Here is a 17,069-nt window from a genome sequence, read left to right on the forward strand (position 1 = left end):
TCTGTCTCCCTTTAACTTCTTTTAAAATATTTATTATGATGGAAGTGAACAGAATTTAGACTTGGAGTGAAACTGCATGGGTTGGAATACTGACTCCATTGCTAACTACATGATCCCAGGCAAGTTACTTTACCACTCTCAGCCTCATCTATGCAATGGGGATAATAATAGTACCTATCTCACAGATGAGGAGTCAACAAGTTAAAACTAATGTTTGATACAGTGCCTGGCACATAGTAAACCTGCAATAAATGCTACATTACTATCATTATGATTATCACAACAAGTGTTAGGGGAGCCGTTATCAGTCAATGTATAAGTAAGCCTTCAGCAAAAGGTTGCTTTTACAATAATGATTACTCTGAACTAAACTTTATTTAAATCACTCATGGTCTCAGAACTGACTGAACTGAGCTTCTGTGGTGGATATAGCTTGACCTTTAAGCAATCTATTAAAAATAAGAAAAAAAAATCACCCATTCTTATATTTGGGCTCTATTGCACTCTCTTTGTTCAGATTTATTCCTTAAGAATAAGGCCTATGGTAGAGCAAGAAGTTCTGAATTCAAGGCTGAGGACCAACTGGAATGGTTAAAGCAAACCATACAGGGAAATCTCATCAGTTCAGATTTTGGTCAGAGGCTGTAACAATGTACTTAGGGAGAAAAATTAACGTTGAAAAATTTTTGTTAAAAAAAGTCGGAAAAGGCCAATTTCCATGAGAAGCCAGGTATTGGAGATACTAAAATTTGGCATGTGTAAAAGCAATATATAATCTTTCTTACTGATTCAGAGACATTGCTTTTAAAGATTTGGGTGCAAAAGGGAGTGCTAACTACAAACCAAAAACTTGTCTAACATTAATGTAGATAAAGCTAGTTGAAAATACTGCACATCTCTGAAAATAATAAAAAAGATATCATATTTCTAATTTCTAACAAGAATAGATAGGCTGACCAGTCTCCAATTCATAATATTTTACTTTGTGGGCTTAAAATGAATTAATATTTTGTAAAGCTTTAAATTTTAAAACTAAACCTGGATACAGCCCATACATTAAAATTCTGTTCCTAATGTGGATTTTCTACAACCTGCCTAGAAATATTTGATGGAAAAGAAGGCTGTTGCCAAAGTCCACATATTTCCCCTCTTAAATAGAGGTAAGCCCTACCCCAGAAACCATATTTCAAGCCCACAGGATACTCATGAACTAAAATAATGAATGATAATGCCTCATTCTCTGCATTAATATTAAAGAAAAAAGAAAATAGAAAACTTTATGACCACTATCAGCTCTCTGGACCATAAATCTCAAGTTTTGAGAATTGCTTCCCAAAAGGCTAGGGAATGGGGAGGAGTTGTGAGAGAGCTTTGGAGCCTAGAGATATTTTTTAGCGAACCAGCAAAGCACTGACACAAATTTCTACATATCTCTGGCTGTGAAAAGTCTCATTTGTGGTGATTTATATTTCCTCATAAAGAACTCTGTAGATAATATAAGCCTGCTGTGAGGCTGTCTGACAACTTTCAAACCAAGAGTTACACGACCATTCGGTTAAAATAGAGCACGAATAGATGAGTGGGAAAATCTGTAGAAATAGTATTTCTTCTGATGAAAGGCTGCTCTTCCAGCATGCACAATGTTGAGAGAGTCACCTTTCACTCTGTGTGTATGTCTCATGGCTAATATTTTGGTCGTCTTTGTGAGGAAATAGAATTTTTTTTCCTGAAGATAGACTGTGCTTTTGGAGTGTACATGCTTGTGTAATTTACAACAAATGACACTTAGACATCATCACACTGGAGTTCAGTTGCCTTAATAAGTTACTAAGGGAAACACAGAGAATAGCATGCTGACAACCCAAAGTCAATGAAGTATAAACACTGTTATTCCAAGTGTCACTGGCGTGTTATTTCCATTTCTCCTGGCATCTGCTCTATGTAACACTGCACATACACACGATACAGCAGCTCATTAAACTGTTTTCAGTTAACTCTGAAACCAAATTAGTGCATTACATGTTTATAAGACTGAGAATTACCACTTCCCTATGAAATTACACAATTAATCAGGTGCATTATTTCTCTCGAAGATGTGGCCACTTTTGACATTTAGCAATGAAAAAAACAGTTCTTTCATTCATTTCCATTTCAGCCTTTAGTCTCAGTGGGGTAAAAGGAAACAAAAGGTGACAAACTTCTTTCCCCCTCCTTAGGAAGTCAGAGCTTGACGTGTGCCCTTAATCTCATAATGTAGCATTTTAAATTCTTAAAAGAACACACATAAAAATTATTTTGTTTTTGAACTTCTTATCTGCGTGTCACAGCCTTTGAAAACTTTGAGCAATGGGAAGAATTCTTATGAGTCTTGGGTTTGTTATGGTGGATACTATGAATTGCTATCAAGCCCCCATTCTTCAATAGCTTTTAAGGCTCCCTTTGCACACTTTAGGAATGCTCCCAAAGTCAAAATCTATTAAGTGGTGATGCTTGCCCCAGTTTCCTTTTTCACAGACCCAGCATTAATTTCTCTGATTCTTTTTAACTGCTCCTCAGCCTTCAGTTATTTAATAGGGCATGTGTTTCTTTTTAAAATTCTCCTCACTTAAACAAATGATACTGTAGAAAATTTTTTAACTAATAAAATATTTTTAAATATCCTTTGTTCCTATTAATTGTCTCCTCCACCTTTGATCTTACTCAGACTATCTGAAACATGCCAAGTGTAGCATCCGTGCTCCAGCGGTGCCTGAGCTGCTGCTGAGCACTCTTGTGCCAAAGGTGAACAGGGTACCCAGCAATAAACAACCGTTATCATAAGAGAAACTTACAATTAACACAGAAAGATATCCTGAAGTCCCTAAATATCCTCTTTTATGCTCTTTATTTAACCTTCATTTAAGAGCCCTTGAAATCCATTCAGGCTTTCCTAAAAGATGGCTAGGGACAACTTGAAACAGACACAATTCTCTAAACTCATTCTTTAAATAAAAAGGTACATTCCTGCAGGTTCACTAAAGACCCCTGGAAGTATACAAAGGGAATGTAATGACTATTTTCAGACAGAAATCTGATATCACCCCAGACAAACTTCCAGTGCCTAAGTGGAGAAAAACTGTTTCATGGTATGTTCAAAATTGTTAAAAAACTTCAACCCCCCCCCACCCCTAAACTTTAGTAACTAAGATATACTCTGTATCTATATCTGAGCAATTACTATTTTATGTCTGTACCATAGTCATTCTTTTCTACTTTAGAAAATATTACACATTTTCAACTTCCTGACACTGCCCTTCAACTCTCTTCTCTATTATATATAAATATGCCTCGCTGAATACCATACTGAGTCTACATACCTAAAAAAACTGAAGAAAGTGAACCAGTATTGGACCACAGTCTTGGAAATTTCAGTTATAAACCCCTTGAATCTCAGCTGAAGTATGTGCTAGAACATTTAATGCTAAAATAAGACTCCAGTAATCAAAAACATTTTTCAATAATAAAAGCAAAATGCTCTCTCTCTCTCTCTCTTTCACACACACACACACACACACACACACACACACACAGTCACACACACGCATTCTCTGAAGCAAATATTGAGTTGTTCATTTAAGAAAGTACCTTGTACTTACAGGTCACCTCCCCTGTAAGAGTAAAAGACTATGAAAGATGAAAAAGATTACCTCCTGCTTTGATAAGTGTGCCGTTTTGACACTCTTCTATTTCAGTAAGAACAACTCAGAAAAAAAGGCGGATTCATGTGAACTGTCAAGACCAAAATAATTCTTAATGTAGATTACAAAAGTAAGCTGCTGAAAAACCACACATCTAAAGGGGGATGAAGACGTCCTTAGGCATATGTAATCCTGCTATAACATTCCTGAAGAGTACAGGGCATGGATTTAAGATGTGAGTCTTTAGGAGGCATTTATGAGTTTTTAAACTAAACTATCAATCAGGGCCATTCAAGTTGCCTTAACTTTTCACAGAGTGCAAAATTTTTTGGGTGTGGATTATCAAAGTTATATTTTTGGGAGTCAACAGGTCCTTTAAAAATATTTCTTTAATTGAGGCTTGGAAATTGCGATAATAATTCTTATATACCTGTTTTACCGCTAAGCAAAGTGAGGCTCAGTGAGATTGTTACCCCAAGTCACATAGTTATTTAAGAGCAGAGAAGAGTGATCTGAGCCCAAGAAGAAAGCATTCACCAGAGTCTGTACCTTTTTTCCCTAAACCGTGTACTACTCTCTTCTTTGATGTAATGCCATCCCTCACCCTTTGTGATATAATCTCCAGCATTGAATAAAAAAAAACAAAAAAAAAAAAACAAAAAAAAAACATTACTATGGGTTACTGCTGTGGTGGAGGTTCAAGGCCTGGTCTGGGAACTCCCACATACCGTGGGTGCAGACAAAATAAGAGAAACTAGGGAATGCTGCAAAAATCTAATGCTTCTAATTTATCCGCTTTTCTCAAATTAGCATCTAAGAACATTTTTAATTGCTTTTTTTGTTCTATTTGGTTTACTAATACGGTATTTACTCATTCAACAACTACTCAACAACTTGTCTACATGCTGTTTTCTACTATTTTCATTTAAAATATACAATTTAAAATCAATATTATGGTTAAGCAGATTTTCCACATTATGGAGAGCCTGCCTGATTTTAGAAACACTTGTGTGAGGAACTGCACTCGAAGTTCCCAACAACTCACCTGTAAATAAGCTTTTGGAGCGTAGCCAGTTGGCAAGTGAAGCACTTTCTTTATGTTAGTATTCTCTGGATATACTGAATATTTTTACATCTCTTAACGGAAGAGTTGGTAACTATCTTGTTCAATCAAATGATTTCTGAAGCTGATCTTGATCATTTCAATAAAATACTTCATCAGAATTTAGGCTTTGTTGGCTTTAAAAATGCGTAGTACATATTAAAATTACTTCATAACTTAAGACTGTAATCTTTTAGTTAAAGGATATGTATTAGAGAATTAGCAGTTAACCACATGCTTTCAAGTACAGATTTAAGAATGTTGCCCAAGGTAACATACACCGTCACCATGATTTCCTTTCTAATGTTCAAAAACATGTATACCAAAAGGACTGGAGCAGAAGTCTTTAGCTCCCTGCAAGTTCTTTTCACTGCTGAGATTTTCAGGATTCTAACTTCAGGGAAATGGACGTTTGCCTCCACACTTCTATCACCATATCAGTTACGAAGAAGTAAAACTAAAGCATAATGTGCATTCAAGTTTAATTCCCAATAAGCTTATGAAGAGTGTTCCCTAATAATTTCCCAGAAACTCCCAGTTTCCATCTGAGTGCTAGGTCTATAAACCATCTTTACTCTGAGTATCTTTTTTTTTTAGAAGTGGAAAATGCTAGCAAAATTCTTTGCCTTTTTCCTGTCATTTTAAGAAAATGACACTTGTCTTCTTTATTGTAGGTTTCTCATTAAAAATCACTCACTTCCAGAATCAAGTGTGCAATCATGGTTTAGTCTGGATGCAGAATATTCCATGGATTTAAGAAAAATTTCTTTGAAAATACAACTTTTCTGACTCCTGAGGTTATTGTATTTAAAAGGTCAACCATCTTGGAGGTTACAGTTGAAATGACTTTTGGAGATGGAAAAGTATCCTTTGGAGAGCTGAGAGTGTTTAAAATGTATCTTGCTACTACCTGATTTGGGTTCCAGTAGAGCTTATATAAAGTATTATTTTCTGGACAATAGAAAATATTTTCTATTGACAACAGTAATATTTTCTAGACAACAGAAAATCATTTATAATCTTTTTAAAAATACAAAATAAACTATATTTTTCCTTTTTAAACACATAGGACCTAGGACTTTATCTCTTCCCTTCCTTTTAGTTATTCACTCAATTTCCTCACAGATCGGCTACTTCTCATTTCTGTGAACTTGTGTCAAGTTACCTAACTTTTCTGTGCCTCAATTTCTTCACCTGTAAAATGGGAACTAAGAACAGTACCTTGTTGTTGTTTTGAAAATTATAGGTGTTTAAAACAGTGCCTGGAACAGAGTAAACACTATGTAAACATGAGAGAGTCTTGTTTATTAGTCATCTACTTTATGCCAAACATTCTAATATAGCAGAAACAGCCATGAACAAACAATGATAAATATGTAATGTAGTAAGTGCTCAAGGGAAAATAAAGCAGACTAAGAGTATAGAGAATGATACAGAATGCTGTCTTTATATAGGGAAGTCAGATTAGCCTCTCAGGTAAAGACATTATTTGGCCCAATCTAAAGAAGATGAGAACAAGGGACATGGATGCCTGGGCCAGTGATAACTCCAGGCAGAGAAAAGATAAGGACCAAGGCCTTGATGTCAGGGGATGCTGGGAAGGTGTGAAGAACACCGAGGAGGGCAGGTGGCTGGAGTAGAGAGAAGAAGGCAGAGAATGGTAGAAGACACAGTCCAAGAGCAGAGGGTAAGGAAGCCAAGAGGACATGCCATAGAGGACCTTGTCTACCAGGTTCGAGACTTTGGATTTTGTCCCCTGAGACAGGAAGTAACTGGAAAGCTTGACAGAGCAGTGACATGGTGGGGTGGGGAACGATACAGATAACCTGCTGCACTGTCAAGACCATGGATGATGGTGGCTTGGATAGGGTGGCCAAGGTAGACCTAGTTCACTAATTGTAATACAAAAGCTCCACTCATCATTTCCCCTAACAATATCCCTTTAACTGGCAGGTATTGAACATAAACTACGTAAGGTATTGGACTGGGCCATTTTATAGATGTTATCTCTCACCCTAGTGTGCAGACTCTTAGATAAAATATAACAAGATGAGGATATTAAAACTCCAAGCAAGTCTGAAATCCTCTATGGCAGACTCATTATTTTACAGATGTGGAATTAGAAATCCAGAGAGATGAAATCATTGATCCATCATTGTATACCTAGTTAGGGTCAGATAAGGCCCAGAAATCAGTTTTCCTTCCTTTACAAAAGAGAATGTTCAAAATCAGCATTTCTAGTGACTTTAAAAGTAACTTACAGCACCCTTATTTGGTCCCCTTTGCTTCTTCTAATTTAAAAATAACAACACAAAACTTCTTTCAAATGTGTCCTTCTTAGGCTAATATTGATGAGAGTCATTTCTAAAATGAGTATTTCTGAAGTTTCTAAACCAACTCTCTGCCAAAGCAAGTCCATACACATGACTACTGCCATAAGGTACTGATGGGAGGTTCTGCAAATCTATCAGTGATAGAAAAACCACGGCCTTCTGTAGGTGTTTTGGTGCGCCAGTCCCCTACCCAAATAACTCCTGTCAATTAAACATAGTATCTGTCAGACTGACAGGGTGGGCCCAGTCTGCCTGACCAGTAACACGTTATCATAGCAACTTAATACAATGCCTGTTCCCAAGGCAAGGCAGACATAAAGTCATTCCTGAGACAAATAAAGGAGCTCGAACTGTGAAGGGCATTTAATTTTTGAAGTAAACAGGAAACGTCACATGAGATATTTCAAACTACTGGATTTTCTTAATCTTGTATAACTTGGAGAAATTAAGAAGGAAATAAATTTTGTTGAAGATAAAGCAGAATTTGAGAACACTGTGATCTGTGTCCTGAGACTAAGGGATGTGGTGGATTTTCTATTATAAAATACTCTACATCCCTTACTCCAAATCCAAGTTTGAATCTGAATGTGGACCCTCTCTAGTTGCCACTAAACGTAAGCCTTCCCCCACCAGCCTAAAGCAGGATCGCCAAAAGCCTACAGTTTTCATTTTTTTTCTCTCGGAAAACTTGGAAGAGATTTTAAGGCCTTGAGGAGCTGAAATATACTCCTGGCCTAGTAAGGACATTTTATAAAATTGACGAGTGGGCAGTCAGGCCTGCTCCTGAGATCAGCAAAAGAATTTCTTGTAATGCAGCAACTGTGAAAAGAGACATTTCCCAATCATCTTGTTCATTCCATGCATATTAGCAAAGAGGAAAATTCAACTGAGGGCCAATTCTCCCCTATGAATCCCTTGGTTTAATTATGGCCACAGTGTAGGAAATATCTGTAAGCTGCTCCTGCTCTCAGCAGTGAAACAAAGAGAGGAAACCCTTTCCCCACTTAAAAAGACAGGCAAAGATGCTCCTGTGGTCTAAAACATGGTTGAAAATTCAATTTAACCAACTACCCGGCCACCGTGCTTCTTGTAAATGAACATCTTCTTGCTGCTAATTTTGTGCTATTTTACCTTTCATTAAAAAAAAAGTAATTCAGGTTAAACTCAGCCGAACAGCAAAAAGCTCTTGATATTTTGAAGCATTTTGGAACAATTACTTTGACAGGAGCCCTTGACAGTTAAATGACTCCGTTAAATGAATGTTATAGAAGACACATAATGATTTTTAGTGAAATATTGAATTTAACCACAAATGAGGAAAAACCAAGTCATAAGCACTATGGGTATATTTGAATAATAACATCTTGCTTATGAACCTCAATGGATTCTATAATGTCTAATAATCATGCAATCAACTAGTTAGCTGGTGGGTATGGTTCCCATCTTAGTGCTCTCTATTCATTTTTGCTTTTTGCTTTTGTTGTTGTTTTTTAATCTGAGAAACGAATATGAAGCTTTTGAAAATGGCAATAATTCCCTCTTCCATCAGTATGATATTTCAGAGTTAGGCAATTAATGAGTTGCTGTCCCACAATTGAAGTGTTCGTCTTTCCTCTGCCTCATTTGCTGAATGAGAGTCTTTCACAAAGTAAAAAATCTGCAAAAAGCAAAAGCCCACTGCCTGAGAAAGTGTGTTTTCTCTGTCCATGGGTCTCAATATTCCTTTTCTGATTGTATGGATCGAATGTGAGATAATATCAAGACTTTTGCATGTTTTCTCATGACTAAGGACTGAAATATGTCCTAAAATAATGAAACTGGCACTGTTCAATTTCCTTTTTACATTCAATTCCAACATAAGTGAGAGTGCCCTTCTGATGGGGATTAGAAAGCTGTTTTCTGGAGAAGAAGAGGGACTAGAAATCCTTGTAGACTTAAGACATGTGGGTTAGGAGTAGGTGGGGACACTGGGATTGGAGACATGAGTCAGAAAACCAGGAAGATTCTTTATCTCGTTTGCCTGGTGGTGGCAGTGGAGGGAGGGGCAGCACACCCGGAGGCACCGAGTGGGCCTGTGTACACCAGGTCAGCTGCACTTCTGGATTCGTCCAACCTCCCCCGGATCCCCACTGCTCCCTGCATTCATCTGCTCTCAGCAACTATCTGTCTCCACTTTCACTGTCCATTTACAGGACTGCCCCCAACTAGAGGGTCACTCCTTGAGGATGTAGAGTGTCTTGTCATCTTGCATCCCCCAAATTTCTGAGCCATGACAAGCTGGTCGGTAAATGCACTTTTGAACAAAGTACTCTGAACATTTAACTCCTTCAGCTGATGGTGAAAATATATGGGAAAGGTCAGGTAAGTTTAAATCTCTGAAACGAGTGAAAGGAACTAGTTGCCTAAATTAGGTATTTCCTACATCCCTGCCAACTCGAAATGTGGTCCATAGGCCAGAAGCAGCGGCATCGCCCAGGAGCTTTGTCATACGGCATCTCGGGGCCCCATCTCAGACCCCCTGACCCAGAATCTGCATTTTAATAAGACCCCAAGGTGACTTAAGCACAGTGGAGTTTGAGAAGCATTTACATAGAATCTATGACTAGGATGACGCCTAAAGGAATGATGGTGAACATGATGGAGAAAAAACAAGGCCGTGGCAACGTGATTAACACAGAGGTTTGCTAGGGAAGTTTTAGAGCTCTCTCCGGACAGAGTCGTTTAATGCTCACAGGTGGGAAACGCACTTATATCCGTTCCCAGGGAACCCTTTCTAGATACTTCTTCACGCTCTTTCCTGTTTAAAGACACAGCTGCTCTTAATAATTGTCTTTTCGCCTTGGTGCAAAGAGAGCATTTATCGTCAGCATGCTGACATTTGCAAGAGTTTTGGCTTTCTCTCCGCTGAAAATGTGGATGATTGAAAGGATGTTGCTGACACCTGAATAAGAAATCCAATGACTCCAAGCTATGCAAATTTAATTATTTCCTTTAATTTTTCTTCAGGAATCTTTTTCTTTTCCTGAGCTTTGGGGGAGTCTTAGCAATTTTCATTGAAAAGAAACACAAGTCAGCAGTGGTTCACTGAACAGGCTGACACGCAATTTCATACAGGGAGAGGCGCTGTGTCTTTAATCTAATTTGTGCTCTCAATTCCCAGCTAATGTATCTGGGGATCCCAATGTGTACATTTACAAGGAGACATCTGTAATGCAGAGTCCAGCTCTCTGCAATTCTCTGAAACATGGCTGAAAAATTAGTCTAGATTCTTGCAGCTGCCCCACAACACGATAAATCTCAGTATACTCACAGATGTAGAAATATTCCCGGCCTGGCCTGAATTCAAATCCTAGGGAAAAGGGTGTGAAGAGCTGGAATTTTTCAGAGAACTTCAGTGGTCCATTGGGAGAGTGAGGCCGGTTACATTCCCATCTCTTGAACCCTTTGGAAGTATGGTCGCAGGCACTGTAGCCATCAAAGTTCACCATGTAGAGGACATAACGCTCAGTCTTATCTTCTGGGACAGAGTCCTCATAGTGAGGGCAGAACACATCCAGGTAGTCATTGATACAGACGTCAATGTGGTAGTCACCCCTCTGGAATCTGTTGGGAGAAGAAAAAGATGGGATTATTCCTAGAGGAAAGGCTTCCTGCTTAGAATCAGCAGTTGAACCCTTTAATAGTGCTCGGCCTAAAGATTTACGTTGGTAAGTTTTTATTTGATGCCATATGATGTGAGGCATGGTTTGAAATGCTGCTGTTCCAGACCTAAATAACAGCAAGCCACCTTACAGAGGGATTCTGCTATATTTCCTTCAAAATACCCTTCCCAGGGAGTACTTCACTTTCATTTTAAGCATTAAAGCTACTGATGTGCTGTTTTCCTTTCATTCTTAAAAAATCACATATATTGAAGCAAAGTTTTCATATTTCTAAAGTAGTGATTCATTTAATAAATGGTTTTGAATAAATGAATAAGAAATTCAAAGAATAAACGAATGAATTGCTTTTTGTGGAGAATTGCTAATGGAGACCCTTCTTAATTTCCTTTGCAAATATGGAGAATTAGAGTCATAAACTTCAGAGAATTAAAATCATAAAATTTAAAAGTTGGAAAGAAAATCTCTAGAACAACACTTCCACTTTAGAGGAAAATAAAACCCTAAGGATCCTGCTGTATAGCACAGGGAACTATATCTAGTCACTTGAGATGTTACATGATAGAGGATAATGTGAGAAAAAGAATGTATATATGCATATGTATGACTGGGTCATTTTGCTGTACCAACGAAATTGACAGAGCAAAGTAAATCAATTATAATAGAAAAAATAAAAACCTAAAAAAAAAAAAAAAACGCCAAAAAACCCCCTAAGACATAATAATGAAACACCGAGCTACTGAGCTTGACCTGGAATGGGAACGTGGGATCCTATTTAGGAGCTCCCCCCTTAGTAAATTTGCTTTTGTCACAAACTCCTTTCAACCAATCTGTTTTGATAACCTAGTCTTTCCCATGTTAAGAAAACTGAAGCCATTTAAGTGGAAAGACTTCACCCCCATTTCTTTCCATTTCATAGGTAGGTTATATACTAGGGCTAAAGAACATAAAGTAATAAAGGCCATAAACTAATAAGCCAGATGAAAATAGCAAATATCCTCCTGAAATAGTTAAAATGTATGCATACACACACCACTGCACATGTCACAGTGTCTGCTTCAGCTCTTATCTTACAAAGTTTTGCTTATTTGTTTTAGCTAATGTGCCTTTCCCCATCAACTGAACAGTTTTTCCCAGGGCCTAGTGGTGTGTGAAACGGGAATCGTTACGTAGACAATTTTCTAAAATCAGGGTGGAAAAGCCTCCAAAACCCCTTTGTTTTTAGCTGGTGAGGAAATTCTTCTCTGAGCCCTTAGAAGGGTCATCATAAAACTATGTTACTGCTGAAATACAATGGCTCTCAAGTCATATAATCTTCAAGTCACACAGTCTCAGGGAGAACACTTCCCAGTGACGGTGAGCTAGTCTATTCCATTTTTGGACATCTCTAAATGTTAGCAAGTTTCTTCTTATATTGAACATAAATCTCCTTCTGTGTAATTTCCATCCAGTATCCTACGTCTGCTGCCTGTAATTACAAAGAGCAAATCTAATTCCTCTCCCACCAGCTAGTCCATAAAACACTTGGAGATGTCAGCTGTGTCTCTCATTATCCTCCTTTCTCTAGACTTGAAAATCCTAATTCCTTTGGTTTTCAGGTACAGTTTCCAGGCTCATCATCTGGGTTTCTTGATCCTCTTCATGTCTTCTAGTTTCCCTGTGTTCTTCTTAAAATGTAGCACCCAGCTTAACAAAGACCTTGGATGGGGTGTTGTGACCAATAACCAGCCCAACAGAAAAGCTACAGTTTTTGCTCTGGATGCTAAATATTCATGGGCAAAGCTGAGCTTCCCTTCTAAAATCTACCGTGGTAAACACGGAAGTGCCCTCTCACTTTGAATGAGCAGACCTATTAACGGACTTGATCTGCTGCTGGTGGAAAAGGGGAGTCAGAAGCCATTTGAGCCTCAGTGTCCTCAGATGTGAAGTAGAATAATTATGAGAATCTGCTTTGCTGACCTCACATGGCTGCTTCAAGCCTTATATGAGGACATGTAGGTGAAGCATGTGTTACTATCATCAGGATATATTAAAGAATACTAAAATGGGAAAATAACAAAAAAATTAATTTTTAAACAACAGCAGTAAGAGCATTCCACAGCAATGAAAATAATCTTTAGGTTTCTCTTTTTAAAAATGCCCGAAGAAACAAAAGCATGTAAAAATTCTAAATTCTATCCTCGAATATCAAATGATCCCCAGAAACTCCTCTTGCTCCATGCTTTTGAAAAGCAGCGTACTGATTTATGCATGAGGGATAAGGAAAGATAATCAGATCACTTTTCGGTTAGAGGATCTCAAAATACATAACCATTAAAAACAACAAAAACAAAAACAAGACCCCTCAGAAGTATTTATTCCTTTATATTTACAATGATCATGAATCCAGGTTTACTTTTTCTTCATTACTGGCAGACAACGATTTGTCAAGATGCAAGGAAAGCCTGTGTTGCTTTTAAAAGATTTTTGAACATCAAGGTAACATCACTGCCAAAGTACAAAGAAAAGACACTGCAACGTTCAGATAAAAGGGTGCTGGGATATGAATCATCAGCACTCAGAGGAGGCTGACAGTTCTGGATGAGAGCCAGACAAGAACTGCAGCAGAAGGCAATGCCCAGATGCACTTTATATTATTATATTATTATTATAGATTTTAAAGACATTCAAGGGGGAAGTTTTTCCTTTCCCTAAGTGTCACTCATCTTAGCTTCTGCTAGCACTCGACACTGCTTAAAAGTGAAAATTAAAAAACTGCCACTGTCTGGACCCATTCTGTTATTACTTTATCCCACCAATTGTCATAGTTTTTTGATGCCTCAAATATAGCTACCCTTTTCTAACTTTTATCCCTATTAACACTGCTATAATTTTAATAAGGCAAACCATGAGACCGAAGACCCATTTTACATCCTTTTCTGGTGACAGTTTACTTTGTGTGAGGTGTTAGGTATATCACTGTGGAGCCGACTGTAAATATGAGATTGTCCTAGCAACGAGTACCTGCACCCTTCTGACCATATGACAAGGAGATGATGATTTAGCGTAGAGTCAACTTACACTTCTGGTTCAGATATTTGATTTGCATAAATTAGTTTACTAAAGTAAATTTAAAGAATGGACAATGTAAACATAATAATAATAATAAACTGGGACTCATAAACGGCATCTGTATAACGCAGCCAAGTACAATCCAAAGAAAGGTTTAGAGTTAGCTGTTCAAAGACTACTCCAAATTACACACTCTGGCTGCGAAGTAATGCTGAAATCATTCTTTTCTAGCCTTACTAAAGAAGCACATATGTCTGGCTAATATTATTGAGTGGTTGTTATGTTACATTCATTATCTCAATTTAATCTCCATCACAATTCCACAGAATAGACACTAGTACAGCCAGTTAGAGATGAGAAAACTGAGATTAACAAGTCCAGCAACATGTCCAGTGTTACAAGACTGGTAAAAGGTAGAGGCAGATTTCAAACCCAGGCAGTCTGACCTCAGAACCCAGACTTAATTTCTAAAGTCAAGTTCTTAGGTCTACTTTGTATTCCCCAGAGGGATGATTCTCCTTCTTGATGGGGCTTCAGTTCCCTCCTTCATTCACTGATGCAACAAATATGTGTCATGTCCAGGATCTGCAATGTTGTAACTTTACGTACGTTGCCACGTGAAATCCTTATTGGGTATTATAATCAGTTTCATTACAGCAATGAGAAAATGACATTTGGAGAAGCTGTTATGCGCTTAGTTCAGGAAGTAAGTAGCAGAGTTAGGATTCCAACAGGGCCCTGAAGCATATATACTTTCCTCCCACACCCAATGGCCCAAAGCTTAACTGGTAGAAATTCCTCTCATCCTGTTTACACGAATCTTTTAGGAAAGCCTGCTACAAGGGGTCCTGGGCCCTGCTCCCTTCTCCACTAGGTTGATCCCAAATTCCTGCACTGAAAGCAACATTTAGAGTAAGCCTCAGATCACAGGGTGAGCTCCCGACTCATGCAGATCATTCCGGCCTTTCATAGGATAAAGTGCTGTTAGGCCTGGTAGGTATTCACAGAAAGGGATCTTTTTCTCCATCCAGGAAACTGCTTTCATGAGCTTGAGCTCATATTAAATGAACAAATTCACCTCCAGGAAGAATGATTCCACATGCCAATATTTACAGATATCATGGGTAGCCTGCCACTATTTTAAAACATTTGTAAATTTCAGGGAAATTTTCTTGTAAACATCTCCTCTTTACTCCCTATATTTTTTGGGTTTTTTTTTAGGGCTACACCTGCGGCATATGGAGGTCCCCAGGCTAGGGGTCGAATCAGAGCTATAGCCTCTGGCCTATGCCACAGCAACACCAGATCTGAGCTGCGTCTGCGACCTACACCAGAGCTCACAGCAACACGAGGTCCTTAACCCACTGATCAAGGCCACGCGGATCGAACCTGCGTCCTCATGGATGCTAGTCAGATTCGTTTCTGCTGAGCCACAAGGGGAACTCCTATTCCTCCTTATCTTTATTTTTTATTTATTTTTTTTTTTACAGTTTTATTTTTTATTTTATTTTATTTTATTTTTTGTCTTTTTGCTATTTCTTGGGCCACTCCCGAGGCATATGGAGGTTCCCAGGCTAGGGGTCAAATCGGAGCTGTATCCTCCCACCTACGCCAGAGCCACAGCAACTAGGGATCCAAGCCGCGTCTGCAACCTACACCACAGCTCACCGCAACGCCAGATTGTTAACCCAGGGCAAGGACCGAACCTGCAACCTCATGGTTCCTAGTCGGATTCGTTAACCACTGCGCCACGACGACTCCTCCTTATCTTTAATTTCATACATTGTATTTGTAGTTCTTTACCTCTCTGAAACCACTACATATTATGAACTGTAAAAATTTCTGGGAGTTCCTACCATAGTGCAGTAGGTTAAGGAACCCACTGTGTTCCACTACGTAGCAGCTGTGGCATAGGTCCCAGCTGTGACCTGGATTTGATCCTTGGCCTTGCAACTTCCATACACCAAGAGTGTGGCCAAAAAAAGAAAAAAGAATTTCTGGCTGCATACCAACATGCCAACAATAATTACAATACAATCGCTACTAAATTATCACAGTGGTTTACAATGTAAAAGCACACATGGTTAACACCTTAGAAAAGTGATTGTGTTTGAGTAAAATGATTACTTCCCTGACTATTTTCTCACAATGCAAGTCTCGAGTGCCAGGAAATATCTCACATGCATAGAGTGATGGACCTTTGTTCTCCACTGGGTTTGGTGGCTACTCGGGTCAATGTTCCATATAATATATAGCAATTATATATACGAATTATATATGCATGTGTGTGTTATGGGAAGAACATATTGTACACATTTATCAAAATTTGGCAGTGGACTGGCTGAGAATGTCATATATATTATGAAAGGGTCATTTTAGTTAATTAGGAAGAATAAAATTCAGCATGACAACAAAGTCTTTGTAATCAGTTCAGCTACCAAAAATGAATTATGCACCTGATGATGGTTTTCAATGACCCTGAGGCTGCCTGGAGGGCTGGATAAAAAACACATCTCAGGGCTATAAATGAAGGTGGGAGGTAAGCTAAAAAGGCTATATGCATGCATATGTGTGTTTGTCTTAGTTTGTCTTCTGTGTTCACCTGATGGAAGTCCACAGCTAAATACATTAATTATGATAATACATTTATTATAAGTGTAAAACTACTATTAATATCTCTCTCCTTATTTAACCTGTCAGGAGAAAATGAATCATGACGGAGTCTTGGAATTCAGATGAAATCAAGATGACAGAGATGCAGTAAGGGCTGACAGTCTGACTTTTCATTAAGTTATCAACAACATGCCCCCAAGTTTCTACAGTGATAGCGACCAAAATATTGTCTCTCAACCAGAGTTAACCTGAAATAATTGCTCCTTCAATGAAATAATGTATTTTCAATAATATAATATATCGTCCACCGGGGACGCCGAGCACAGGAATACTCCAGTCCTTGACCTCAGGTGGAAGGTGTCATCTTACTCCGTCCTTGGTTCCTCTTTGCTATGGCCAGGAGACATCATCTAGCTTTCTTTCCCTGTGGGATGGTTTTTCATGTCATTGACCTCACTCCCTCCTCTACCGCCATATGCTCTCATGCTCTCGTGTTGTGGATCCTGACAGTAGGGTGGCTGAGTCCACAGGACAAACGGGCAGGGCCTGGGGTTCAGGCTGTGTGAAGCAGCCCCATCATCCTCATCCTTCTCTGAGTTCATTTGAGCCACTTCCCCCGCCTCCCCCTGCAGTG

The 17,069-nt window shown here is 38.6% G+C and overlaps 1 protein-coding gene across 2 annotated transcripts in view; it reads right to left on the reverse strand.

Annotated features, from left to right (window-relative positions):
* The window catches only part of EFNA5 (ephrin A5), a 281,034-nt gene that overhangs the window by 34,665 nt on the left and 229,300 nt on the right, over positions 1 to 17,069 (reverse strand). For both annotated transcript variants that reach the window (XM_021084603.2, XM_021084601.2), the window contains exon 2: positions 10,423 to 10,715. In XM_021084603.2, coding sequence (XP_020940262.1) covers positions 10,423 to 10,715 — 293 coding nt within the window. The remainder of the gene's footprint in view (positions 1 to 10,422; positions 10,716 to 17,069) is intronic.

The sequence above is a fragment of the Sus scrofa genome, chromosome 2, assembly GCF_054392235.1.
Source record: "Sus scrofa isolate SSC_HxYL_T2T_F1_AM1 chromosome 2, Sscrofa_HxYL_maternal_Yorkshire_Landrace_v2.0, whole genome shotgun sequence".
NCBI classification, from domain to species: Eukaryota; Metazoa; Chordata; class Mammalia; order Artiodactyla; family Suidae; genus Sus; species Sus scrofa.